This window comes from Coffea arabica, chromosome 11e (genome assembly GCF_036785885.1).
Source record: "Coffea arabica cultivar ET-39 chromosome 11e, Coffea Arabica ET-39 HiFi, whole genome shotgun sequence".
Classification (NCBI taxonomy): Eukaryota; Viridiplantae; Streptophyta; class Magnoliopsida; order Gentianales; family Rubiaceae; genus Coffea; species Coffea arabica.
In genome coordinates, this window is record NC_092331.1 from 11,837,273 (window position 1) to 11,865,145 (window position 27,873).

At 36.5% G+C, this 27,873-nt stretch overlaps 3 protein-coding genes and 1 long non-coding RNA gene across 7 annotated transcripts; 1 reads left to right on the plus strand and 3 right to left on the minus strand.

The window, feature by feature from the left end:
• Window positions 1–3,248: 3,248 nt before the first annotated feature.
• LOC113718127 (uncharacterized) lies at window positions 3,249–4,364 on the minus strand. Its single transcript, XM_027243046.2, has 2 exons — window positions 4,074–4,364; window positions 3,249–3,572 (listed from the first exon to the last, which is right to left on the minus strand). Exons 1-2 carry the CDS (start codon window positions 4,362–4,364, stop codon window positions 3,249–3,251), a joined length of 615 nt encoding a protein of 204 aa, XP_027098847.2.
• Window positions 4,365–9,281: 4,917 nt separating this feature from the next.
• LOC140021586 (uncharacterized) lies at window positions 9,282–10,781 on the plus strand. The gene is made up of 2 exons (XR_011825473.1): window positions 9,282–9,837; window positions 10,603–10,781. It is a non-coding gene; the product is annotated as an uncharacterized lncRNA (long non-coding RNA).
• Window positions 10,782–14,869: 4,088 nt separating this feature from the next.
• Window positions 14,870–17,456, minus strand: LOC113718126 (putative polyol transporter 1). The gene has a single exon (XM_027243045.2). It carries the CDS (start codon window positions 16,894–16,896, stop codon window positions 15,319–15,321), a length of 1,578 nt encoding a protein of 525 aa, XP_027098846.2. The 5' UTR covers window positions 16,897–17,456; the 3' UTR covers window positions 14,870–15,318.
• A 1,690-nt stretch (window positions 17,457–19,146) lies between these two features.
• Window positions 19,147–25,088, minus strand: LOC113719677 (phosphoribosylformylglycinamidine cyclo-ligase, chloroplastic-like). Of its 4 annotated transcripts, none has more exons than XM_072072698.1 (10): window positions 24,944–25,088; window positions 24,715–24,799; window positions 23,403–23,788; window positions 21,176–21,273; window positions 21,004–21,105; window positions 20,857–20,916; window positions 20,153–20,325; window positions 19,942–20,044; window positions 19,705–19,863; window positions 19,147–19,542 (listed from the first exon to the last, which is right to left on the minus strand). In XM_072072698.1, exons 3-10 carry the CDS (start codon window positions 23,755–23,757, stop codon window positions 19,372–19,374), a joined length of 1,221 nt encoding a protein of 406 aa, XP_071928799.1. In that variant the 5' UTR covers window positions 23,758–23,788; window positions 24,715–24,799; window positions 24,944–25,088; the 3' UTR covers window positions 19,147–19,371. The 4 variants fall into 4 exon arrangements, with proteins under 4 accessions (XP_071928799.1, XP_071928800.1, XP_071928798.1 ...); XM_072072699.1 differs by having other exon boundaries at window positions 23,403–23,810; XM_072072697.1 differs by having other exon boundaries at window positions 24,715–25,078.
• Window positions 25,089–27,873: the final 2,785 nt, after the last annotated feature.

A 27,873-nucleotide genomic window follows, 5' to 3' on the forward strand; every position in this document is an offset into this window, starting at 1 on the left:
TTGGCTTTTTATTATTATTTCTTCATATTGGCAAAAAGTACATAATTGTGCAATTTGCTCATGGTATTTGTATGAAGATATACAAATGAATAAGAGTTCTTTTCTCCTTATTTGTTTCTCCTTTTTCCAGAGTGTATCCACTTTTTGATATATATATATATATATATATTTCACAATCTCAACTTATAGCTAATAAGAAATTTTTCATGCTTTGATTAAGAAATTTTGGTATGTATAATAATTGGAGATAGAGTCCATGAATAACTAAAAAGTTTTTAATGGGCAATTTTTAATTGTAATTACCAAGATTATTCAGATGTAATCAATTTGAGCATTTCAATTCTTTTAATTAGTGCCACATTGAAATACAATAATTCTTAATAAAAGACATGAGGGTAATATAGGCATAAAAAATTTGAGACAAAAAGTGCTCGCATTCCCTGATGACAAGACTTATTATACTTTTTTATAGAGTAATGATAATGATAATGATTACATGGTCCCTTTAGGAAATCATTCCCTCAATTTCAGGGCCACGATGTGGCCTCAGAAATTTGTGCGGCTCAAATTACAGCATGTAACTCGATTTTCACGCCATGTGTGGGGCCCACAAAAATTTGTTCTAAAGTTACTCCGTGTGTAAAGAAAGTTACGTGACGTGCAAAAAATATTACGCACTGTTGGAAAATGCACAAACCGCCACAAACGGTTGCACCTGCAACCGATTTGTGCCCCTTGTCCCTCAATTTCTATCTCGTATTGATAATAGTGGTCAAATTTTAAATGATTAAATTTAATACAATCTAAGGGTCCAAAACAATTATTTTACTATCCAACGCAATGAATTTAACTTAAAAGTATGATACCCAAAAAGGCCTGTGTAATCTTCCTAACAAAATAATACAACAGAAATAATTACATATAAGGTTTTTTGAATGGGTGACAATTGGGCATTCTACACCCAACATTATCTCTTGCACTCAAACACCATTTGAATTTAGTCTTGGGAAAATAATGGATTTCATCCTTCACATTTTACAAAAATATTCTGTTCGTCTCTCACTTTTAAAACGAAGCAATTTCGTCCTTGACATTTAAAAACTGAAGTTCTTACATCCCTGAACCCAAATTTTAATCTGAATTAAACCACCAATCAACCTGATTACAAATTTTGGGGGTATAATTGGTAGATCACTTGGTTAACTCAACTTGATATTTATGCAAAATTTAATGAACCCAAAAATAAAAAATAAAAAATTATAACATAAAAAAGAAAGATTAATCTTTCCTAAATTATCATTGTATACACTGACAGTTTTATGTACCACCATATCATTTCAATTTCAATTTAAACACCAAATTTTATATTTATGATACATATCTAAATTCGCAAGCGGATATACTAACGGTGTATGAAAAGATTTACTAAAAAAAAACTCTACTATTCCAAGACAAAGAATGGCCTTTTATGTTATAATTTTTATTTTTTGGTTTAATAAATGTCATGTGAATATGATGAAATTGATCGAGTGATCTATCAATTCTATTTTCGAAATTTATTACTGGGTTATTGAATGGTTTGATTCAGATTGAAAATTAGGTTCAGGGATGTAATAGCCTTAATTTTTAAATGTCAGGAACGAATTTGCTTCATTTTAAAAGTGAGAGACGAAAAGCATATTTTTGCGAAATGTGAAGGATGAAACAGATCATTTTCCCTTTAGTCTTTTAAAAAATGAACATCTAAAAATTGTGTTAACGAGTGCCCAATTCGCATTCATTGGACGTTAATTTTCAACTAGTTTAAATATTGGATAGAATTTTCCTAAATTAACAATATATATAAGCAGAATTATATGCATGCAACATGTTCAAATTTCAAAGTTCAAATTATAACTTTGCAAGTATATCCTACATCCAGGTTACTAATTTATATGATATTAGTGTACGAAAGAATAATCCTAAAATATTTTCTAAGCCTTTTAATTCTAGATTTGGTCGCATTATCAGATTTGCCCATGGGAAAGAGAGAGAGAGGGAGGGGGTGAGATGAAGGGAAATGGGGGAGAAGGGGAAGGAGGAGGGGGGAGCTAGGGAGGGAGGAGAAGGAAAAAGAGGGAGTAGGAGAAGGAGGGAGAGAGGGAAAAAAATGAGGGAAGGAGGAGGGTGGTCTTTTTCGAAAAAAAAAAATAGAGGAGGGTGAGGTGTTGGCGCCTAAGGTAGGGGCAGCGGCAGTGGAAGTGCAAATGGTTAGGGATGATAGTGGTAGAAGAGGGAAATTAGTATGTGTTTTTAGGTATTTTGAGGTGTGTATTTTATAAAATTTTGTATGGTTTTAATGGACTCCTACAAACAAGTTGTTACAAAACTTGTTTATTAAAAACAAGTTAACAAGCAGGGGGGCCAACCACACCATAGATTGCCTGGAGGAACCGTACTCACAGGAGAAAGTATACCAGATTTAACAGCTCCAAGTGTTGCTTCATTTTCTTCTAGAGAACCAAACTTAATCATTCCACATATTTTGAAGATATCTCATACCAAAATCTGTAGCCTAGCCAAGAAGATTTTGTGCAATTACATTTGATTTATTTTTCCGGCTTTGTAGTCACTGTCAAGAGCTAATGAAGGTAGTGGTGGTGGGAGGTGAAGCTGCTCTGATGTATGGTGCAATCAGGGCTAAAACTATGGCACCAATTAATCTTCAACTTGTACTTTTCGTCGGAAAAGAAAAGCATTATTGGCTATTTCCATCATTGCTACAACCTTAGGGAGACCATTATGCTATAGATTCAAGCCATACTCATAAGCACTCAGGAGGAGGGTGTCTTGCAAACCAGATGTGGAAAAGCACAATAACACCGATCATATCCAAAAATACTTAGGAGGGTCGACATATCCAATATCTGAAGTTTTTTGACATGTTGATGGCTTAGTGCGTTGCAATAGACTATGACTCAAATACGAATAATAAATCAAACATGTAGATCACTTCGGGATGGAGATTTCAATTTGGGAAGACCAAAACTATGCAACTCCCAAACAACATTCTCTATCCAAAACCATGAAATATGTTAGATCTATTATTCCTCTTTTATGCACATAAACATGTCTTGCCTCACCTGATGCTATCTAATTGAATACCAATAGAATTAGATATAGCATTAGTATAGTATAGTATACAGCATTAGACTCACCTAGTCATCATATATCCTAATCATAATCATATACTAGCAGTATAGTATAGTCTAAGCGACATCGTTCCTCGCCTCCTCTTCAGCTTTCAATTTATTTCTTTCCTCCAACTCTTCGAATGTGGACCTCCACTTGCAAAAGGTGCCAAACATTTCCTCCATCTCCTCAAGGCCTCTACCCCTCGTCTCCGGCAGCAGTGTAAAGAAGAAAACGAAGGCCACAAATGCAATTCCACCGAACAAAAAAAATGCCCCGCCTATGGTGATGACCTTGTACATTGAAATGAGGCCATTAGAATTTCCCCGCTGATCAACCTGTTCATGGCCACTGCCAAGCCGCTTCCCAGATCCCTTAACCTCAGGGGGAAAATCTCCGAGCTATAGAGCCAAGCAACCGGACCTAACCCCATCGAAAAAGTTGCTAGGCTCGACAGTATGCAGTAAAAGCTGCTAACTGGGGCCATAGGTGTTTCCTAACAGCTATTTTTGCGTACCGTCGAGCGTAGCAACTTTCTCGTTGGGGTTAGGTCCGGTTGCTTGGGTCTACAGCTCGGAGATTTTACCCTTGAGGTTAAGGGCTCCGTGAAGCGACTTGGCAGTGGCCATGAATAGGTTGATCAGCGGGGTCATTCTAATGGCCTCATTTCATTGTACAAGGCCATCACCATAGGCGGGGCATTTTTTTTGTTCGGTGGAATTGCATTTGTGGCCTTCGTTTTCTTCTTCACCCCAAGTTGGTGGCAAGCTTGGCGAAAAAATAGTTGGACACGTATCCCAGCAGCGCGCCAAAGTTGATGAACACTTCCGTGAAAGAAGTGATGAATCCCCGAATTGATCGTGGAGAGACCTCGACAGAATATACAAGAGCTATCATCAAACCATACCCAACCCAATTCCGGTGACAAACCGGCCGACCATAAGGAAGGCATAGTTGGTGGCAAATGCCATCAAAAAGGCCCCGGCGAAGAAGATTACTCCGGCCATGGCTATGGTGTATCGTCGGCCTACCCAGTCGCACGTCAGACCAGCAATGGCTGAACCCAGAAAAGAGTAGACGTTGATGGTTGCCACCAAGACTTCTTTTTGGACATCAGAGATTTTAAGATCCCTCTGTATGTAGATCATTGCTCCACTCATCACTCCCGTATCATAACCAAGACTTCTTACCATGTAGGACTGAAACGAAACCAAGTAGGACTGATGACCAGCGAGCTACTTAAATGGTCGGGGGATCTATTTGATTGACCGACTGTCATCGAGAGCTGTAGAGGCATATTTGGACTAATAGAAATGAGGCACTTAAGCCAGTGCTGGCCAAAGAGAATCTCTTGTTATAATTAGGGCTGCAAACGAATCGAGCCGCTCGCGAAACTCGAGTCGAGTTCGATATTAATCGAGCTAGAGTCGAGCTCGAGCTCGAACTCGAGCTCATAATATTAAGCTCGTTAGCTCGCGAGCCGGCTCGCGAGCTTGAGTATATATATATATATTTATTTATTTTTATTTAATAATAAAATTACGTATATTATATTTATTTTTTTATTTTTTTTTTCATAGTAAAATTACCTATATATCCTTAATATTTTATTATTTATTAAGAAAAAAATATTATTTTATTTATTTTTTAAAAATAAAAATATTTATTTTTTATTTTTTTCGAGCTCGAGCTCGGCTCGACTTGATTCGAGTCGAACTCGAGCTTGAAAATTGCCGGCTCGTCGAGCTCGAGCTTGGTAAAATTTAGTCGAGACTCGGCTCGATTAGCTCAAAACTCGACTCGACTCGGCTCGTTTGCAGCCCTAATTATAATGCACGTTCTCATTTCAGATACATTTCCACGACAATTAATGTGCGTTCTCGGTTCCTCTTTGCCATTTTGAGCTCAATAAAAAGAAGGGATAATTTCAGAAACCTCCCTTGAAGTTTTTAACAATTTCACTTAGTACCCTTAAAGTTTTAAAAATTACACATACCTCCCTTGAATTTATCATTTTGGTAACAAAAACTATTTAATGGTCAAAATTTTGAATGAATAACCCAAATTGCCCTCATAAAATTGTGAAGTTTATTTTATTTTCTTATAAAATTCTATTTAAAAATATATGAAATATGCACAAAATCTCAAATCTACTTTCAACTTTCATCTCTACTATTTTAAACCTTTCATATTCCTACATCTCAAATTAGTACCATTATCATCATGACCACCGCTACCATCAGTTCTTAAATTCTAAAATCTCAATCTAAGCTACAAAAGAAAAAAAAATCAATACTGTTAAACTTAAAAGATTTCACTGGCTGTATTAATATAATATCTCATCTCTCAAATGTTGGACTACCATGCCTATTATATTTAAATCTTCAACTTAAATCTTCTTCTATTCATCTTTAAATCTTTCAAACCAAACTAAAATTAATTTGTAATATGTTAGAATTATGTTCACGACATAGTTAGTTATTCTATAAGTGACCTTGTTTTTGTTTCCATTAAATATTTAATTGTGTGGTGCATTCCTATGTACAAGATTAGGAGCGTATTGTTTAATTGAATGAAAAATATTAATATATTACGGTTATTATGGTCATTTTATAGGGTCAAGGGAGGTAAGTGTAATATTGAAAACCTCCAAGGTACTAGATGAAATTATTTCTGAAATTATCCCTAAAAAGAATTATAAACAAAGGGATCGGTCACAAAGATCATCGAGAATTTACAAATTAGGGCCCAAATATGGCTTCAAACTTTTCAACTTTCGGAATTCACCATTGAAAGAAATGACAAAAGAAATTAATAAGGAAGTTCCCTTTGAAAGAAATCCACCCAGGCAAGTTTTTAATTGCTATCCTTGTGTCCAGGGGAATCACCCTCTCATCTAGACCTGTTAAACGAACCGAGCTGTTTGGAGGGGGTATTCTATGTTAAGCATTATATATATCAATACTTGTATGATTATATTTACCCGTTACATTTGCCCCCACTGAAATACATTTGGTAATTTCGCCATTTTGGTTCCTAAATAATTTCACTAAAACCAATTTTGTTCTTAATTTCACCGTTACAATTTCTGAAGTCATCCTTAAGAAAGTACAACAAAACAGTTTAATTTTCAAAGGAAAATTTACTCTTGTCAAATTCGATCCCCAATATGAATCCTCAAAATTGGTTGTACTACCTTTTTATTCTTTTAGGAGAATTAAGAAAAAAGGGATAATTTTAGAAACATCCCTTGAGGTTTTTGACAATTTCATTCAGTTCCCCTCAAGTTTAAGTAATTATACTTACTTCCCTTGGCATCGTAAATTATCTATAATGCCCTTCAATTGGTAAACAATTCACAGTTTAAGGCAATAGATTTACAAAAACAAAACAAAATCTTATTTCTCTATCTTGGGTTTATTTCCGCTCCTCCCTTTTCTAAATATTATACAGCTATACACTCTTTTTATTATCTTCAATTTTATGGACATTAGCAAATTGAATTGCAAAATCGACGGGGGTAGATTATGTGTCAAATTAGAAGGAAATGAAGAGGTTTGCAGTGATAGAGAATTAAATAATGAAATTGATGATTGAAACAAGAAGAAAGACCAAAATTGTGTAATTTGTCATATTTTGTCTGCTATCAACAAAATTTTTTGTAAAATATCAATAATTTGCATGAGAATTTTTTTAGTTGGATTAATAATTGTTGGTTATGATTTTGTTATAGAGGTAAAATTATTCTTTACTTCTTACATGTTAATATTTTTAAAAACATGGGACTATTTTATTGGTGGTTCTAGATTAGATTATCTTGTATTGAAAAGGTGTTGAGGTATTGAGATTTAATTTTGGAATACAAAATTAGTTGTCAATGAGGAGCATGTGTGTATATGTGTTTATGCATGTCTTTTTGTGTGATAAGCATTGATGATGTATATATAATTTGTGATTTTTTGGGCGGCTACTTGCACTTGGACTTGAAGTTTATGTTCGAATGGTTGCTAAGGATTAGGATAATCTATTTGTGCAAAGTGTGGAAGAAATTCATTGAATATACTATATTTTTCTTTTTTAGTTGTATATAAAAGGGCAATTTAGAATTTTTGAGGGAAAATCTAGTTTATTGAACCTACATTGTTACCTAAATAGTAAAACTAGAGGAGGTGTATATGAATATTGAACCTACATTGTTACCTAAATAGTAAAACTAGAGGAGGTATATATGAATTTTAAAACCTAAGGAGGGCTCTTTATAATTATCAAAAATCTCAGGGGAGGCTTGTGAAATTATCCCTAAGAAAAAGCCGAGAAGCCTATCGCTGCAATATATTGCATATGCTGAGGTTTGGTAGCTGAAGAATACTCTATAGAATTGAATAAATTGAACCTGTTGATGTAACACATTTTCTGGTCCTAAGAAGTCTACCCCATTTTCTAGTTATTTTATTGTATTAAATTAATTTTTACTTTTCGTACTGTCAAGCCACTTTTTGTATTTTTTTTTCTGTCAATTGTCACAAAAGTGTGTATAACACTTTTCGTACTTCTATAAGGAAAAGTGTGTATTTACAATAGTGTGCTTGACATTAAGACTTTTAACTTCATTTTTGGATTTATCATATAGCTGTGGTGATGTTGGCACTTGGACCCACCTGTGCTGAAGTACAATTGGCACATCATCCATGTACTAGTGGAGCCCACTACGATGATGTATCAATGCCACATCATTATGGAGTTCACCAGTATGGGAGGAAAGAGTGTGAGTGAGAGATCTCCAGTTTGAAATCTTCCATTTACACTAAAAATAAAAAATAAAAAATTGTATTGTTTAATAAATTTGGAAAAAGTAGTCAATTCTTTTTCTTAAATTATGTTAAAGCTATATCCGCTTCATGAATTAGTATTGTTCCCCTTACTATTACCCAAATTTTGCCCTTTACTTTTGGATAATTCATATAAAGGTAGCTGGCAAGTGTTCAGTATTCATCCACAATTAACCATAATAAGTTTTAATTTTAGTTAGCAAAATAGCCAAATGGATATCAATATAATTGCTAAAAATGTATCCCTCCTCTCAGTCTCCGTTTGCCATCAACATCATTCCACCAACACCACCTTTCTCCACCCAAAAAAAAAAAGACCATTTAAAACTCCAAACCTTGTAACTCATATTCCCCAAGAACTTGGTAAGTGAGCACTATGGCAATGCTTTGTATTATTTCACCAATTTGACAATTATAGACTACCCTAGGTTGATATCACAGCTCTTTTGGGGGCCGGATCTCGCAGATTTCAGACCTACCATATCATTTGATCCAGCAAGAGAGACATTTGGAGAGGTGGATCCACCAAATGTTGATTATTCATTCACAAATTTGGGAACTCTTGAGGGGAACCTTTGCTTGATTTGTGATATATATCGTAGTGATTCGAAAGAAGTATGGTTTTGTGGAGAAAAACGATGAGAGCAGAGCATCTTGGACTAAAATACTAAGTATTTCGCATGACATTTTCCATGGACCTTTGACAGCAGCAGTATGCATATTTCCAAAGGGTGAATTTTTTAGTGTTGGATACTGGCATACCTTTGCGTCTACAATCCTAAAGATCGTCTACAATCCTAAAGGGTTTCCTGGCCTTGAATTTCTTTTCTTTTCTTTTTCAGGAAACGATAACTATTGTATAACTTATCTATCTTAAACTACAGGGGAAGGTGAACCTAAAGAGGCTATGTTTGGAACTAACAGGAGTGCTTTGTACAATCCTTGAATTTTTTTGCTGCAAATGAAATTTGAACCCCCACCTACAATCTAAAGAGAGATTTAAAACCCTCTGGTGGCCACTGAGCTTGGCTCAGTGGTTGTTTCCTAGCCTTGAATGATGCACAAGAAAGGCTACAAGAATCAGAAAAGCCAAAGATATCTACTTGTTCTGAATCTTCTGATGGCTGATTGTTTGACGGTCTCCTTATATTATATTTGGGCCAGCAGCATCAACATCAGGCACCGGGACACGACACGCGGATGGCCTTTCTATTTTAGGAAATTCCTCTTTATAAGCAGTGTAATGTAATTCACATCTAATTTTCTAATTTTGATCTTTGAGCTGTCAAATGTACAAACAGCAGCTCAACTAGCTAGAAAAGCTTTTCCTATTGTTTTGTGCGGTTTCAGCCGGTTTTGGCCAAATTAATAACGCCCTAATTTTGATTATTTACAAATTTAACCAAACTACTATGCTTTTGTGTGATCGATAGGCAAGAAAATTTTTTCTTTTTTGTCTTAAGAGAGAGAGATTTTCACCAGAAAGACAAACTTCAAAAGAAATTGCATTCACATGGTTCACTCAATTGCAATACTTTGCATATATATGAGTGGTCAGCTGAGACTAGGCCTGCTGAGCCGAGCTCGAGCTGCTAGTTAATATAAACGAGCCGAGTACGAGTCTTTGTTTCATAGGCTCAATAGCTCGACGACGGCTCAATAGGCTCGAATAAATGTGAAATTATAAAAATATCCCTATATCAATTAAAATTTACAAGTCTTTGACTCCATCAATTTACCTAATTTCCAAATCCTCACTTCCTCTGCCGACTCCTGCCGATTCCCTACTCCCAAACTCCAAATTCCCACTTCCGCCAGCTCCACCCAGCTTTTGCAGGTATGTACTCAGCTTTTCTTTCTTTTTCTTTTCTGTTTTCTTTCTTCCCCAGCTCGGCAGCTCCCTCCTTTCAAAGCTTTAGATCTATGGATAAAAACTTACTTTTTTTCTTCCCCTGCTGGGTAGATCCATCCTTTCAAAGCTTTATCATTCAAAGCTTTAGATCTATTGAAAAAGAGGTAGTTGTGGACCCCTGTGATGTTCATAGGATGTTAGTTGCCTCGGACATTAATTAAGACGGGTCCCCAAATATTGATGGATGGCTGCTCTTCTTTTGTTTTTTCTTCTACGGTGGTCCAACTTAGGGGCTTTTCTTGCCAGAGCTCTAAAGCTTTAGATCTACGGTGTTGTTAATTAGGCATGTAACACAATATAGAAAAACATTTCCAATACTAGAACTCTTTATTTTTATTTATTTGAGTGTAAAACAGATACATTGACTGGGGAAATTTTTTTATATATATATAATTGAAGCACACACGGACCAAAATATATATACACACAGAGGGACAAAAACGTTTTACTGTATTCACATGCAGTAAAAAAGATGGCATTTGGATATGGGCAATTTTTGGTTGTTGTTTGGTCCCTTTTTATGGCAAATTTTTAGCTGTGTCTAAAGCTATATTTTTGCTGATTTTTTGTGTTCAATTTCTCAATTAGCAGGCTGATTTTTTGACTTTTTTTGGCTGCTGTTTTTCTTTCTTTCTGTTTTCTTTTTGGATAGCTCATTTGCTGGTTTCTTTTGCTTGTTAATGTAATTAGGGTTGAAGAGCATAATTACAGCCAGGCTTGATGATGAAGTGCCGAAGACACTATTTATATTTGAAATTTATTGGTAACTAAACATTTCAAGTGTTGAACATTTAGATTTTTATGTATTATATGTTTATGATTGTATTAGTGGATAATTTGTAGCTCTCAAAATCAAGAATATGTGAAAATTGCTATTATTATGCTTAAATTTTACCAAAAATATGTGGACAAAAATTCTATTTTCTTGCCTAAATTTTGAGAAATTTGGCTGATTTCGAGCTCATCATGAGCCAAAAAATCGAGAAAAATTCGAGCTGATGTGGCGAGCTGCTCGCGAGCCAAAATCGAGCTAAGCTCGCAAGCTATAATCGAGTCGGTCTCGAGTACCTCTTTGTCTATGTCGAGTCGAGCTCGAGCTCGACGAACTCGAGCTCGCATATAAACAAGCCTGACTCGACTCGATAAGTTCAAAACTCGACTCAACTCGACTCATTTGCACCCCTAGCTGAGACGTCGGAGAACAAAGTTTTCCAGGAAACACACAACATATTTTCCAAGTTTGAGAAAAAGACTCAATACACCATTTATGCAAACACTGCCACCAATGGCAGTCAAAAATTGCGTGAAGTGGGCATTTCTGGCAAAAAAAATAACAAAAAAGTTACTTTTCTTCCATTTTAGTCCGTTCCCCTCCCTTGCTCCGTGGTGCTATTACCACGAGAGGCCCACTTCACGGATGAAACTAAAAATTGCCAGTACCATTTTTTTTTTGGTAACCCGGAACATGTCCCTACCCGAACCCTTTGGATCCGAGCCGGCACACACCAAACCGGAGGGAAGCCGATAGCCCCATACAGCTTTTCCGGGCGAGTCAGGATGTGCGACGTAGCGGGCACGAATTGAACCCTGGTCAGTGAGGAAACCAGCAACACAAAACCGATCCCTCAACCGTTGCGCCATATGCCCTGGGAGCCCAGTACCATTAATATTGTCACTTCTGCTGACGCAAATTGGATGCAAGTTTCTAAGTATCAAGTATGAATATCGTAAGTTCAATACAGTAGCATTTATTTTATACTGAATGTCTATTATTGATTTGCTCAATTAAGTAGCCGGAAATTAGCGGTATCCTTATACAGTACTATATAAGAATGAGTTGTGGTCAAAAGGAGTTTGAATTTCAATTGTATGGATAGGGATTTTTTGAAAACGTGGAATGTTGTGTAGTTTTTTAAAAACTTTTGATACATCTTAGGGCAGCATGTGTTTAGATATATTTACCGAAATACCCTCATTTTGGCACATTTAAAGTTTTGATTTATGAAGACATCTGGGTATTTCTGGAATATGGTATTATTTTGCAACTGTTTTTGCATTGAGTACAACTCATATAAGTTTATGTATTGGTATAATTACTAAAATGGTATTATACACACATTTAATTGAAGTGTGGTTTTTGTTGTGCAATTAACACAGAAACATATTAACATGTTGTGCAATTAACATGTTGCTAAAACTAGCCGTTGAAGGATATTTCTCTGTCTGAAACAACTTATGCCTGCTCTTGGATGATTTTCAACTGACATCTGTAGGGGCCTTTTAGGAATGGTAAAATTGTAAAAGTATTGATAAAATAACATGTACAAGTGTGTGCTGTAATTAGAATATACTATTATTAGTTTTGTCATATTTGATGACTATTTCTTTCCAAAATGTATTATTATTTGTCCAATGAAAAATCTTCTCTAACTACAGACACTAAACACCCTCGCGATGCGCGGGCACTCCGCCCTAATTATCTAAATACACAACAAACTGGGTTGTCAAGAAATACAAAACAACGAATTAAACACTGTGGTTATATAACAAAAAAAAAAGATAATACATCAATTTAATTAATAGTGCTCTGGTACATTAGACAGGAGAATGAGTCGATTATTGTAGGACTATACGATTACTACATGAATTGTCACTCTTGGCTACATCAACATGCTACTATGTGTTTCTCTATTATGCGCTGTCAAAGCATATGTTAGAACTAAAGCCTTAAAAAGAAAGCATATGAAAATGAAAGGATTCTAGTCTACTAGTGTTCGATCTATCATGAACAAGTATGAAACATATGCATATACAAATTGGAAGCATCCGAGAGTGCAAATCAAATCCGGTCAGATTTACAACCTTAAAAGGGCGGGCAGCATCAACATCAGATACCGGGACAAGAAACGCGGATGGCCCTTATATTTTAGGCTACAATGGGAACCTGATTTGATTTTCTCATTGACGTGGATCAGGTTAGATGTCAAAGTTGCTGGCTAATGACCCTCAATTATTAAAGGGATAAGCTGTTCGCTCCTTCCATATTTGGTTTAGCAGCTTGCTAATAATTTATCCTGGCAAAACCAACTCAAGAAAAGAAAGAAGAAAAACCAGCTTTGAAGTGATTCACAATAATGCAGCAGTTTTTAATTCTTAATTGCCGTATCATGCAATTAAGACACCACAGCCCACTCTGCTGGTCAAGTGTAAGAGAATAGAAACTTTTGTGGAATTTTTCGACACAGATAACATCAAACGATAACAATGAAGATTGGGGTTTGTGGTGATAATTATACTCTGGGATTGGGACTACTTCAGGACAAAGCAAGTAGGAATTAGGGCTTTTTATGTTTTATCTTAGTCTCAACATCTTTTGTTTGCTTTTATATTTTCCTAGCAAGACACACGTGCAAAGCAATGGTCGATGCTGATTTTTCCATGCACAATAGAACACACTGTGACATAGAAGCAAAGAATCAATTAATCAGGATACACTTACAAAGAAAAAACAACTCCTTTAGTATCCCTAACAGCATTCCGTACCTTTTCCACATTCTGGGAAGATAGTTTGTGAAAAGACAGCGAAATCTGGTCTTCATCTCACTCAGTTTATGAGGCTAAATTACTAATCATCGAACTAAGCTAATGACCAAATGTTTCCACGAATGCCAAAGACCAGAGTATTGTGTATGATTCCAATCCTACCTTCTTCTTATAACCAGTCAACTAAAAGTTCATCAACCATATATAAGTATTGATGTAGACTAAATTAAGCAGAAAAAAGACAGCAATTATAGCTAAATATAGTCAATATCCATAATATGACAAATTGAAGTTCTCAAACGGCAACATTTCCTTAATTCAAATAAAAAATGGAAAATGGAGCAATCTGGAATGATTTCCTTTAAAAAATGAACGTCTAAAAATTGTCTTAACGAGTGCCCAATTCACATTCATCGGGCATTAATTTTCATATAGTTTAAATATTGTATAAAATTTTCCTAAATTAACAATGTATATAAGCAGAATTATATGCATGCAACATGTTCAAATTCAAAATTTGCACGTATATCCAATATCCAAGTTACTAATTTATACGCTATTAGTGTACAAAAGAATAATCCTAACATATTTTCTTAGCCTTTTAATTCTAGATTTGGTCGCATTATCAGATTTGCCCATGGGAAAGAGAGAGAGAGGGAGGGGGTGAGATGAAGGGAAAGGGGGGAGAAGGGGAAGGAAGGAGGGGGGAGCTAGGGAGGGAGGAGAAGGGGAAAGAGGGATGTAGGAGAGGGAGGGAGAGAGGGAAAAAAATGAGGGAAGGAGGAGGGTGAGGTGGGGGACAGAGCCGTGGAAGTGCAAATGATTAGGGATGGTAGTGGTAGAAGAGGGAAATTAGTATGTGTTTTTAGGCATTTTAAGGTGTATATTTTTTATAAAACTTTGTATGTTTTTGATGGACTCCTGCAAACAAATTGTTACAAAACTTGTTTATTAAAAACAAGTTAAAAAACAGGGGTGCCAACCACACCCATAGATTGCCTGGAGGAACCATACTCATAGGTGGAAGTATACCAGATTTAACAGCTGCAAATGCTGCTTCATTTTCTTCTGGAGGACCAAACTTAATCATTCCACATATTTTTGAAGATATCTCATACTAAAATCTGTAGCCAAGAAGATTTTGTGCAATTACGTTTGAGCTAACAATGAAGGTGGTGGTGGTGGGAGGTGAAGCTGCTCTGATGTATGGTGCAATCAGGGCGAAAACTATGGCACCAATTAATCTTCAACTTGTACTTGTCGTCGGAAAAGAAAAGCATTATTGGTTATTTCCATCATAGCTACAACCTTAGGGAGACCATTATGCTATAGATTCACGCCAGCCATACTCAGAAGCACTCAGGAGGAGGGTGTCTTGCAAACCAGATGTGGAAAAGCACAATAACACCGATCATATGAAGTATAGTATTATAACATATGAAGTGGGAAGTACATTCCCCAAAACTTTTAGTGGACGACAACGTTACAATGAGCAAAACTCTTCTAACATACCTGCCCAAAAAATACATTTCGATCTCCAAAGGGACATTTTTTGACATGTTGATGGCTTAGTGCCATGCAACTGACTATGACTCAAATACGAAGAATAAATCAAACATGTTGATCACTTCAGGATAGAGATTTCAATTTGGGAAGACCAAAACTATGCAACTCCCAAACAACATTCTCTACCCAAAATCGTGTCATATGTTAGATTAGTTATTCCTCTTATATGTACACAAACATGTCTTGCCTCACATGATGCTATCTAATTAAATACCAATAGCACAAATCAGGTCAAAACACGGTGGGCAGCGGCACAGACTCATCAACTCGTCAAATGTCCCGATCATATAGTACAATCTAAGCGAGATCGTTCCTCTTCCCCTCTTCAGCTTTCAATTTCTTTCTTTCCTCCAACTCTCTGACTGTGGACCTCCAGTTGAAAAAGGTGCCAAACATTTCCTCCATCTCCTCAAGGCCTCTGCCCTGCGTCTCTGGCAGCAGTGTAAAGAAGAAAACGAAGGCCACGAATGCAATTCCAGCGAACAAAAAGAATGCCCCGCCTATGGTGATGGCCTTGTACAATGAAATGAAGGTCATTAGAATGACCCCGCTGACCAACCTGTTCATGGCTGCCGCCAAGCCGCTTCCCAGAGCCCTTAACCTCAGGGGGAAAATCTCCGAGCTATAGACCCAAGCAACCGGACCCATCCCCATCGAGAAAGTTGCAACGCTCGACAGGACGCAGAAAAAGCAAACAGCTACGGCCCCTGTTAGCTTCTCGGTCGGATGCTGATCGATCACCGTCAATCCAATGGCCAGTCCCAGCAGGGAGCATACCAGACCACCGGTGCTTGTCAAAAGCAATATCCGCCTTCCGAACTTGTCTATATTGAAGGTAGACACCAATATGAAGATGGTCTTGGTGACCCCAACAGATATGGTGGCCAGAAGCTTACCGTTGTCGCTAGTTATACCAGCCTTCTCAAAAATTGTGGGGCTGTACATAACCACCGAGTCAATGCCGGAAGCTTGCTGGAAGAAGCATAAACCGATGCCTGCAATCGTGATGTGCAGAACCGCCCGGGTGGGATGGATGAACATTTCCCTCCATGCACCTCTACCGCCGGCTTGGTGGTTGGGAACCTCTACCACCTCGTCGTGGTTGTCCTCGGGGATGCCAGCAGCCTGCTTAATGTCGGCTAACCTCTCCCGGGCTTCTTGTAAAGTTTCCGAGGTTTTCTCCAAAATTCTACTAGCTTCCCCTACTCTGCCATGCATCATCAGCCAACGTGGCGATTCCGGCATGATCAAGCCCCCCACGAACAACATTACCGATGGAATTGCGCCAATTCCCATCATGAATCTCCATCCCAAGTTCGTGGCAAGCTTGGCGAAAAAATAGTTGGACACGTATCCCAGCAACACGCCGAAGTTGATGAACACTTCCGTGAAAGAAGTGATGAATCCCCGAATTGATCTTGGAGAGATCTCGGCAGAATATACAGGAGCTATCATCAAAGCATACCCGACTCCGAGTCCGGCAACAAACCGGCCGAACATAAGGAAGGCATAGTTGGTGGCAAATGCCATTAAAATGGCCCCGGCAAAGAAGATTACTCCTGCCATAGCTATGGTGTATCGTCGGCCAATCCAGTCGCACGTCCTACCGGCAATGGCTGAACCCAGAAGAGAGTAGACGTTTATGGTTCCCACCAAGATTTCTTTTTGTACATCGTTGATTTTAAGATCCCTCTGTATGTAGATCATTGCTCCACTCATCACTCCCGTATCATAACCAAGTAGGATTGACGACATGCAAGCTAAAAGAGCACAAGCTAACGCATACTTGTTTCTTTTGGGCTTTGGAGGAGGAACAGAGTCTGGATTAGATAACCCAACTCCCCTAGTAATAGCTTGATTGTGCAGGTCTGCCATGAGGAATCAAGAAGGCGGAGCAGCAGCAGCAGGAGGAGGAGGAGGAGGAGGAGCAGGAGGAGAAGGATGCAGAGAATTTTTGTGCTAGTGTTGTGAAGATTATGTGAAATGGTCGATATAATTTCTAGCGGGGAAGCTGAAAACGATTATTTAAAGAACACTAGGATTGAAGTGACCGAATGAGCTAAAGCTTTGAGCTATTTCAATTGCTCGACTGCCACATGGGGGGTTTTATTTGAATAAGACACCGCAAATTGTTCGCAGATCAATCGATCATGCATGTATACAACGGAGACTACCTTATTTCTGCCTCACGTTTGTCTGCAACAACGCAAAAATTTCTTGTCCAGGGTGTGATCCAAAATCTATATTCTTACCTGTCTATCTATCTAGAACTATATAATATATATAGTTGTGTTCATTTTTTTTTTTTTTGTCATCCCTAATCTATAGTTCTTTAATTGTCATGGTAAGATTCTAATTACATTTAGGATCATTAATATTTGATTACCAGCCAAATATCAATCAAGCCTATTTACATGACCAGCTAACAATTAGGATAATATAATCATTCCGTTTTCTTTAATTCCTATGGTTATATTTTAAATACAATTGATATCATTAATAATTCATCAATAAAGCCCATTTCCATTACTAATTAGGACAAGATTTAAAATACATTTAATATCATTAATATTTGATTACCAACCAATACAATTATGTCTTTTGGTATAATATAGTTTCCCGTAAAAATGATTGTAGTAATAATCCAGGTGTTTGGATAGAGTATTATTTGAAATAATTACTGTAACATTTTTTGTGATGTGATGTATATAACATAAAAAAATAATTAAAAATATATTTATGATACAAACGAAATATTACGTGAAATAATTTACCTATCCAAACTTTGGTTGTTCTGATGACTAATTGTTTAACTGTCTCCTTATTTGGTTACTTCCAAATTGGAAGTTGGACATTTACTTGGAATTTCTTATTGTTTTCATTGATTACTTTCATTCTGCACCTTTATAGTATTGGAGGTGAATAGGAAGCCTGATATTCTGAGTAACAATGCATGTTTGGTTCTTCGGTTAACATTTCTCCACAGCTATATCAACAGAAAAAGAATTCTGCAGGGAGGATCAGCAATTGCAGTTTTTTCATAACTATGCTCAAGTGGTTTAGCTTAATTTCTTCAGCATGCTCATGTTTTCAGGAGCTGCCAAGCATGTTTAGTAAATAATCATGCAGAAACAAAACGTCTTAAAAAATGCACAAGTTGCCATCCCACCATTACGCATAAACAAAACATCATAGCCAAAGAAACAGAAGTATATCCCGGCTTCAAAACATTATAAGGAAAAGAAGAAACCGCAAACAAACATAACCGGACAAGCCAATTGCAGTAATACTGCATATCCTGAAGTTTGGTGCCTGAAGAATGCTCTATAGATGTGAGTAAATTGAATCTGTTGATAAAAGACATTTTCTTTGGTCCTGAGTGCTCAGCCACATATTTTCAGTTATCTTATCACATTGAGTTATTCTTTAGTTTTCATATTGATACAAGAAAAAAAGTGTGTATATATAGTACTGGTATGTGCTTGTACCATTGATGCGAACATGAAGATTCGAATCCCCTTCGAGATTTCGTTTACCAAGTCTTCAGGGCTGGTCATGCTCAACAAGCTTAAATCGTGTCAAATTCTAATGATGGTTGATGATGCAACCGGGTTCAAGAGCTTGGTGATCCAAAGCTTAATGGAGGCTTAATGAGTTTAGTTTCTTAGTATCGTTTGTTTTAATTATTTCCAGCCGTTTGTTTCATTGTTTCTAGCAATTGTTAGTTACTTAACTAATGTTCGTTAAGAGTTAACTTCAGTCATTAGTTTGGTTTAATAAATGGGTAGGTCATATTGATCATAGTTGAGCTGAACTGGAGATAGGATTTAGTTAAGTGAGTTCTAATTTAGTTAGGTTTTTGATTCTTGTAAAGGCTATAAATAAGCCTTAGCTGATACGTTTTTATTAATTAAACACACAACAAGAAGATTCAATGACAAGGCTAACTAACATAAATGAACTAAAATGTTGAAAGGGATCCAGATTCGATGAATTCCAATGGATGATTTGATGAACTCCAATGGATCCACTACTTGCATGATTTGAACATGAATCATTGGATCCTGTGTTCGCATCAACCATCCCTTTTTTTAATAACCCAATCACGAGTACAATAGCATCAAATAGGTCAAAAAGCTTAATCTGAGTTCTCAATAGCAAAAAAGTGGACATCAAGTGCAACAGAAGTTAAAGAGGTTGTGCCCACAACTCAAGCACTAACTAATAAGATGCTTACAATTGAACCAAAAAATTCAAGGCCATTGCATAAAAATCTAACCTTGTGAACACTTGTCTGGGAAAAAGAAAAGTATTCTTCCTGCTGTAGTGCTATAACATATCATCCACCTATTAGTGATAGCTCACTCCCTCACCACTCACAACCTCACCAAGGCAGTACATTGAATTTGTCCCCTGTCCATCCTCCAGTATTCTGGTTGCAGCCTCCTTGTCAACAACTAATACCATTCCGATCCCCATATTAAAGGTCCTTCTCATCTCAGCATCATCTATTCTTCCGGCCTATAAAGTTCACAGGTAAATTTAAAAAAAAAAAAAAAAAAAAAACAGGTAAAAGGCTAACTTGTCTCGGACAGTGCACAAATAATATATATGAAAATGCATCCCTTTAAAGGAATCTCCCGTCAAAAATTAAGGCGATTAAAGAAAGAAAGAGAGTCTCACCTCTTGAATCCAATTGAAAACGGGAGGAACTACCCAAGAGTCCTTATAAATGGCAGCACCAAGACCCCTTGGAAAAACTCGGGGTATATTATCTGTGAAACCACCTCCTGTGATGTGGGCTATACCTTTAATGCCTCCCTTGCTAACAAGGTCCAGCACCTTCATTTAAGAAATTTACATAAAAATCATTTCATCCACTACTACTGGAAACAACCTAGAAATAGGTTGAAGGATCACCTGCTTAACATAAATGACGGTTGGTACCATCAAAGCTTCGCCTAGTGTGACTAATCCACCAGGAAGTTGGTCCTTCAGCGAAAGACCACTTCGGTTGAGAACCCTGTGAATAAATGAGAAGTTTATGATTTATGGCCAGAAGGGTTCATTAAATACTTATAATGATCGATATCCCTAACACAGTGGCATAGCTTCTTTAAAGTAATCGAACCTTCTAACCAAAGAAAATCCATTTGAATGGACTCCACTTGATGGTAGACCAATAAGAATGTCTCCAACTGTAATGTTTTTCCCATCAATTACAGAATCCTTTTTGACAATGCCGACTGCAAAACCACTGATATCGTATTCACCATGTGCATAGAAATCTGGCATTTCTGCAGTCTGAAAGGAATATGCAATCGTTAAACTTCAATTGAAAGAAAAAGCTGAAATATGTCCACTTCTGCTAGTTTCATCTTAAAAACTACTCTAGCCATAAAGTCTATTTTCCCAAATTATACAAAGTACCACGAATTGGCTGCACTGTTTCAACCCATGCAGAGGTAAAATCCTCCCAGTAGGGTCATTTAGATAAAAGAATTTCAAATATAATAATCAGAAGATCATAATTTTCTGTTGGAAACCATTTTTAACCATTTTCAGGAAACAAAGAAAGAAGTCAAAAATGAATAATAACAGTTTGGTAGTTAAATAATATTGAAACAATATCTGGAAACCACAAACTAAGGAAGGATAGGATGTGGCTTGTCAAATCAATGACGTATAGATCTAGAGAATAAGGGAAAAACCAAATTTAAGGTGCTGCAAATCAATCTGAACATATTTCCATCAGCATTTACAATCTAGGTAATGTTCAAGCTTTCTTCAGCCTTTCTTCCTTTGCAAGAATACAGGAAAATATCAAACAGATACCTCTCCTCCCAAAAGAGTGCAATCAGACTGTTGGCAACCATCAACAATACCCTTTATGACCTGCATAAGTACTGAAAAATCATATTCATACTAAATAACTTCTTTCTAAAAACTACTAAAATGACCTAGTGGACAAAAAGAACATACTTTTTCAGCAAGATCAACGTCAAGATGGCTGGTAGCAAAGTAATCAAGGAAAAATAAAGGCTTTGCTCCCGAAGTGACAATGTCATTGACACTCATTGCAACCTGATACAAAGGTCACTTAATTAAGTTTGGCAACATAGGCCAAGTACATACAGACTAAAATAGCATTTACCAAATCAATCCCAATGGTCTCATGAATTCCAGTTTCAAATGCAAGCTTGAGTTTTGTTCCTACACCATCGGTACCAGCCACAAGATATGAATCACCTGCTTGACATTGTGCCAAAAGGACAAAAGAATTTAGTTCATCAGTAAGATAATCGACAATTGATTGATCATCCATACAAGGAAATCCTCATCCGTAAACAACATATAACAACACACAAAAGAAGGAGGACAGGATGGTAGACGAGAATTATATCCAAGTTGTACAGGGAAATAATATGCACCAATGGAATCATAACCAAAGACTAGTCATAGTTTGTAATTTCAAATAACTCTGTTCACGATTGTGAAAAAGGAAGATGGAAGCAATCATAAGTCTCGTCATGCAACATACGGGTGACACCATTCTCATAAAAGCAAATCAGTTTGATAAAAACCAGAACAACACTGTGTCAGAGAACCTACACTCATAAAATTACAAGAAAATTAGGAATTTGCATCTGTTGAATCGTTCCTACAGAAAATTCAAATGCTAGAATTGGCAGAAATGAACAAGATAGGGAATTTTAGTCAGCTGTAAAGAGCTGAAAAATTCATGAGTTTCCTAGTCTTTTATTCAACCCTTCAATTAGAATGACTATTAACTAACGATCTTATGTTCAATCTTCTATAGATAGAAAAGAAGAGAGAAGTTTCTTAACCAACTCGTCTTAAGCAAGTTTGCAGTTTATAAGTACTTACGTTCCTATGTTGTTCTAGGTAGAGAAATTGATCAATAAAAATTCAGTTTTTGGTTTGTTAGTTGTCTTTTTCTTCTAGCCTTCTTTCTTCACAGCATTACTGTTCAGAGTCCCCAAAACAGTCATAAGATCCTCTCATTCTTCCACTAGCGCTCATAGGCAAGACATTTCTTGTCCTACATCATATCTACTCTTACCAGAATACTTTGTTATGGACAGTATTTGCACTATATATGATACCCAAATCTTCTACCTTTTGTTCAAATCAAATATCAAATGGAAGGGTTACATTAGGGTCAAAATTAGCAGCAGGCTAAACCTGTACTTGAGTTTTATTGCAGGTCAATCAGCTGACTGATCTTTAAGAGAGAATCCAACCTGAGACAATCTATCTTTTCTCATGTCATAGACCAATCCTTTTTCAGTAATCCCAGCCCAAAGCAAGCCCTGTTCGAGGAGAAAACCAATCATATTCTGCTAAGCTAATAAACAGATAGAACACTCAATTGATTTGGAGAGGATCATAGACTATGCTTTCTTATCTAGAACAATAAAGAAGAAGAAATGTAAAAGGGCTATTTGGGAACAGTCCCTACCTTCAAAATAGACAAAAAAAAGGGCCAGACATACATGTGCAAAGCAAAAGGTTGGTGCTGATTTTTTCCTAGCAAGAAACAAAAACCATTTTTGGGAAGGACAGAAAAAGGTACAGTATTCCAGCAGCAAAATTTTGCATTTTCAAATTGGATGTCTAAGCTACTTCTAAGAACTGAACTACTTGGTCATTTAACATTTTCTCTTGGGCAAATCACTACAAAGATAACATTTCTCAAGACACTAAGGATTCAATGATGGTAATCAAAATACAGACCATCAACCAATGAGATTTTTTATCACTCAGCCACACAGATGCCAGTACTCATCCTGCTTAATATACACATCATAACAGACTCTGATATAGAAGCAAAGAATCAATTAATCAGGATACACTAGCAAAGAAAAACAACTCAATGAGTATTCCTAACGCATTAAGTTCTTTTTTCACATTCTGGGAAGATAGTTCGCAAAAGGACAGTCAAATATGGTCTACATCTCACTTAGTTTATGACGCTAAATTACTAATGACAGAACTAAGAAAATGGCCAAATATAACCAGTCAACTAAAAATTCATCAACCACATACATGGATTAATGTAGACTAAATCAAACAGAAAAAGACAGAAATTATAGCTAAGTATCATCAATAACCATAATATGGCAAATTGAAGGTCTCAAACGGCTACATTTCCTTAATCAATAGAAAATGGAAAAAGAAGCAATCTGGAATGATGTCCAAGGAAGAGTCAAAATAACCATATGACTCACATCCTAATGATATTTAAAATCTGCTTACAATATATTAGATATTATTATTGCTGACTTGTAGGTGCCTAATTACCGGTCATATTAAAAATTAAAGAACAAGAACAAAAAGATTATTCAGTGGAACCATACCTAAAGGATATAACCCTCCAAATCCTCCAATTCCAGGTGCCATCTTGGCAATTCTTCTAACCAGATCAGATCCAGCATCAATGTCAACACCAGCATCCTTATATGTAAGTCTGTCAGCATTATCTTCAGCTTTTTCATCACGACTACTACATGACATCGACAGGACAATGGTAGTTTTTCTACTTCTACAATGAAATTTTGTGCACACTCCAGATGACACCAAAAATTTCTGTGAGAGGCGACTTGAATTCAGCATCGACACATTTGAGTCCTTAACACACAACTCTCGGCGAGGAATTACTGCAGTTGTAATGCACTGCAATATTTCTTTACTTGCTCCATAGGAGGTAGACATGGAAAGCCTAAGAAAATGGGTCCTAAGACAACTGCAAGAAAGTTTATTTACAACTTAAGTCGCAGCCCCCAAAAGCCCAAAAAAAAAGAAAAAAAGTCAGGACAAAGCGCTTTATGAATTTTTTTTTTTCTGGGGACATGAATGTGAAGTTTTTGTATAGAATATGCTGGCAATATCATAGCTTCATTTTTGTCGAGTGCAAAATGCACATTAAATCATAAAAACCAACTTCCACAATTAAACCCAAACAACTAAACAGTATTGGCTTAATTGTTACCGAGAGCGAAAAAGATGTTAAATTTGGAGGAAAGCACTACTCAAAAAAAGAAATAACCAAAAGCAACATAAATAACAAGATGATGGGGCACTATATGCATTTTAGAGCCAATATAAACCACTGGTAACAGCAAGTTAATCACTAAATTCCCAAATTAACTTTGCCCATAAACCGGCATATATACACTTAAACATGGCCTCCCTTTGGGTGGTTGTTTTCACTAAATTTTACTGCATCATTTTCTCTTGTTGCTAAATGTACATGTATAAATAAACAGTAGTTAGACAATTAGATAATGACAAACCTCAAGTAAAATTCATGTTTGGGTTTTCGTAAGCCTAAAATGATTTTGGCACTCCATTATCACATTTGTATCGGTCAAGATAACTAAAATACCCACACAAACACTAATTTCAGGTTTCATTCCCTCATATTTTAGCAAGTAAATGATGCAAAGAGTAGGCTGAATTTCTACTTAGCTGAACAACGAGAATAACCCATCCGAAATCAAGTTCATCATTCAGGTCTTTCATCAAATGCGTGATATGCATGCAAAATTACAAGCTTTTTCTATCACACTAGCGCATATCCAAAAACATTCAAAATTCTTTCCAAGTTCATATATTCCAGTTCTAGTCCACCAAAAGAACTTAAAAATACACAAAACAACAGAAACTTACAGAAATTTCAAGAAGGTCGAGTTGATTTATTGATGAAGTCAGTCACCAAGGAGTGACAGGCAGCAAAAAAGAGTTCTGGAGTTGTCTGAGCGAAGGAATTGAATCCTAAGTCAAATAAAATAAGCTGCCGAGAGTAGAAAGAGAGAACAGAGGGGAGCACAGGAAACAAGACTTGAGCAGCGGCGCCGCGTAAAAGCCCAGCTTTGGGGGAGGCAACTACAATTCTTACCTTTGTAAATTGGTTTGTATTAGTCCCTCCAATTTGGTCCCTAACTTGACACACCGGGGGGCACATGGGATGGGACGCCCACTGACGGGTAGTAATAGTATTGAACTCAGCTACTGACGAGGTTATCGAATCGACTTTCAAACTCTCTTTTTTTTTTTTTTTTTTGTAAGACTTGCGGCTAGTTTGGGAGTATGAAATAGAAAATTTTCAGTTATGAAAGAAAAGAATAAAGTTTGATATTATTTGAGATTTTAGAAAAGAAATAGAAGAATTTTAAACATACAGGTTATTAAAATTTCATTCCATATACATCAAAGGACAGTAGTGGTATTTTGAAAATCTTATACTAAATCTTTGCTTAGCTTTCCTTGTTTTCCGCCTATATTTGGGCGGAAAGGTTTTTTCACATAATCTTTCGATTTTTGTTCTTTTCTGTCTTTTGCAAAGCTTGCAAAACAGCACCAACCGACTTATTTATCTCACTTTCTCTTCTTTTTTCATCAAATCTCAGCTCCCAAACGGACTTCTAGAGTCTATCCCTTTAAAAAACAAATAGTAGTAGAAATAGATAGATGACATATTGGTAGGAATTGGGAGCAAATAATTTATTGATTGATGAAGTCCAGTTGATTGGGTTTTACGAGTGGAGTTTTGTCCAAATAAAAAGTCACGCAAAAACGCAACCTGTCTGCTGGGCCTAAAAATATCATGGTGTGTGTTCAATTCTTTAATTTATTGGGTTATGGATTCAAAATGGGTCTGGCCTAAATTCAAATTTTTATTTTTGGTGAAAATAAATTCAAAAATTTCTCTCATTCTTTTTGGGTAAGAGTAAAGTCAAAATTTTCACTATTCTTTAAAGGGAATATTATTTAATACGTCCCTCACATTTAATTAAATGAATTTTTTGATTCTTCACTTTTAAAATAATAAGTTTACATTCCTTACAAAATCAAGTAAGTAAAATTTGATCCCAACTAAGGTTTTCCACCATTGCTTACCCCGAATCCATCATGTGATCTGCCTCGATTACTTTTTTTTTAGGAACAAAAAGGTTAAATTTCATTTATGATTAAATAATAATCCGATCCAAATTCATTTTTGACCCCAATAAAAATATCTAATTTGAATCATATTCAATTTTTTCTAAAAAAGTGAGATTTGAAACAAATCCACATTCATTTTTACTACTAAAAAAGTGGATTCTAACCTTTAGGTGCATAAAAAATAATTGTACGCAATGATTTTAGGTTAAAAGTGGTTTAAAAACTTGGGTTGAGACTAAATTTTGCTTACTTGAATTTGTAAGGGAAATAAAGCTAATATTTTAAAAGAGAAGAACCAAAAAAATTTCATATAACTAAATGTAAGAACATTTTGAACGATTTTCTTTCTTTAAAAGTAATATTTGTAAGACAAGATATGTGATCGGTGGAAAGGTAATTGAAATAGACCAGCCATTGGGTTGGTGGGTACCACCAATGCATTAAGACTTGGTGGGGTGGGAGACAAGGGTTCAAACCTTGCCTCCTACCAATTTGCCACAATTAAATGTGGCCTTGTTTGCTTGGTCCGGTGGTGGTTCAGTCCCCTCCGAATTACCCCAAGACCTCTTCAGGCCCTCCCCCTCCAAGCTCCTCGCCTTTAGTTCTTTAGCCTCAAGGCTTTGTTCCTTAGCTCGAAATGTAATATGAATATAATTCCCCTTGGTGTTCTAAAACACGCCTCTTAGGTGGCGTTTGGTAAGAGGGTTTCGGAATGAAAAATTGGAATATACCCCATAATTGTTGTTTGAATTATTACTATTAGAATCGAGATTTTGGAATCATACCTAAAAATTTAGAATTCCTCAATTCCCTAGTAACTTGGAGAGTTTTGGACAAAACCCAAGTCTGATTCCCATTTAGAAATTGGACCCGTCCCGTCACCCATTAAAAAAATTAATATATAATTATATACATATATATAATTATGTATATAATATATATTATAATTATAATATTTACTTATAATTACATATTTTATTATAATATTAGTATAATTATATAATATATTTATAATTAGGGAAAAGAGTCCCAATGGCCCTCCAACTCTTTCCCAGATAAAGTTTTAGCTCTCCAAAAATTAATGATAAAATTTTGACCCTCGATCTAATAAGTCCTTCTGTCAAATCCAACAGTTAAAATTAACGGAAAGCATTATCTCGTGAGATGCGCGATCAAATATCAAGGGCATTATAGTCTCTTTTCCAAGAGTAAAAACTCTCTTTCACCACTGATTTTCGCTCCAACAATTTCCACTCCTTTCGCTCCAACATTTTCCCCTCAAGTTCCATCTGATCAAAATCAAATTCTCAACAGCTGCTAAATCCTTAGTACTTAAGTGAAATCTCCCTGAACAAGATTATGCCGTGGAACCCAGAATACCAAAATCAATTATGTTGAGCCTTTCTCAGCAACATGCCAAATCATCTTATTGGAGAAGAAATTAGAGATCTGAGTGGGTTAAGACAGGTTGTGAGAAATAAAACCTGAGTGGATGGTTCACAAGCAGTGGTGGTCCATATGTTCCTTGCCACCGTCCGATCACACTGTATTATAAGCCAGGACATGAATGGAGCATTCTGTTGTTCTTGTTGCCGCTCCTGCTGCTGAGGCTGAAATTGCTAATTCACAATACCCACAACCCCATCACCACCATTTCCCAATCCGCGGACCTCCTCGTTTCCCTGCCAAACCCCACAACAACCGCCACCACTGGCATTAGGCGTACCAGGTCCCAATTCCTCGCCGCCGCTGCCGTCCGCCATATCCCTCTCCAGCAACCCCATCAACTGCTTCATAATCACCAACCTCATCTTCCCTTAGAGTGCTCACAGCCAGACCCAGGTTCACAAAGAAATCATCCCTGTGGTCATGCTGCTTATTATC

Bases quoted from the DNA above. Each gene is read 5' to 3' on its own strand.
- LOC113718126 (XM_027243045.2), bottom strand. From the start codon at position 16,896: ATGGCAGACCTGCACAATCAAGCTATTACTAGGGGAGTTGGGTTATCT.
- LOC113719677 (XM_072072698.1), bottom strand. From the start codon at position 23,757: ATGTCTACCTCCTATGGAGCAAGTAAAGAAATATTGCAGTGCATTACA. The intron at 20,326-20,856 runs GTATCTGTTTGA...TATTCCTTTCAG, and splicing joins GCACTCTTTTGGGAGGAGAG to ACTGCAGAAATGCCAGATTT. The intron at 19,864-19,941 runs GTGATCCTTCAA...TCTTAAATGAAG, and splicing joins CCGTCATTTATGTTAAGCAG to GTGCTGGACCTTGTTAGCAA.
- LOC113718127 (XM_027243046.2), bottom strand. From the start codon at position 4,364: ATGGTAAGAAGTCTTGGTTATGATACGGGAGTGATGAGTGGAGCAATG. The intron at 3,573-4,073 runs GTTTGATGATAG...TTGGCTCTATAG, and splicing joins CCGGAATTGGGTTGGGTATG to CTCGGAGATTTTCCCCCTGA.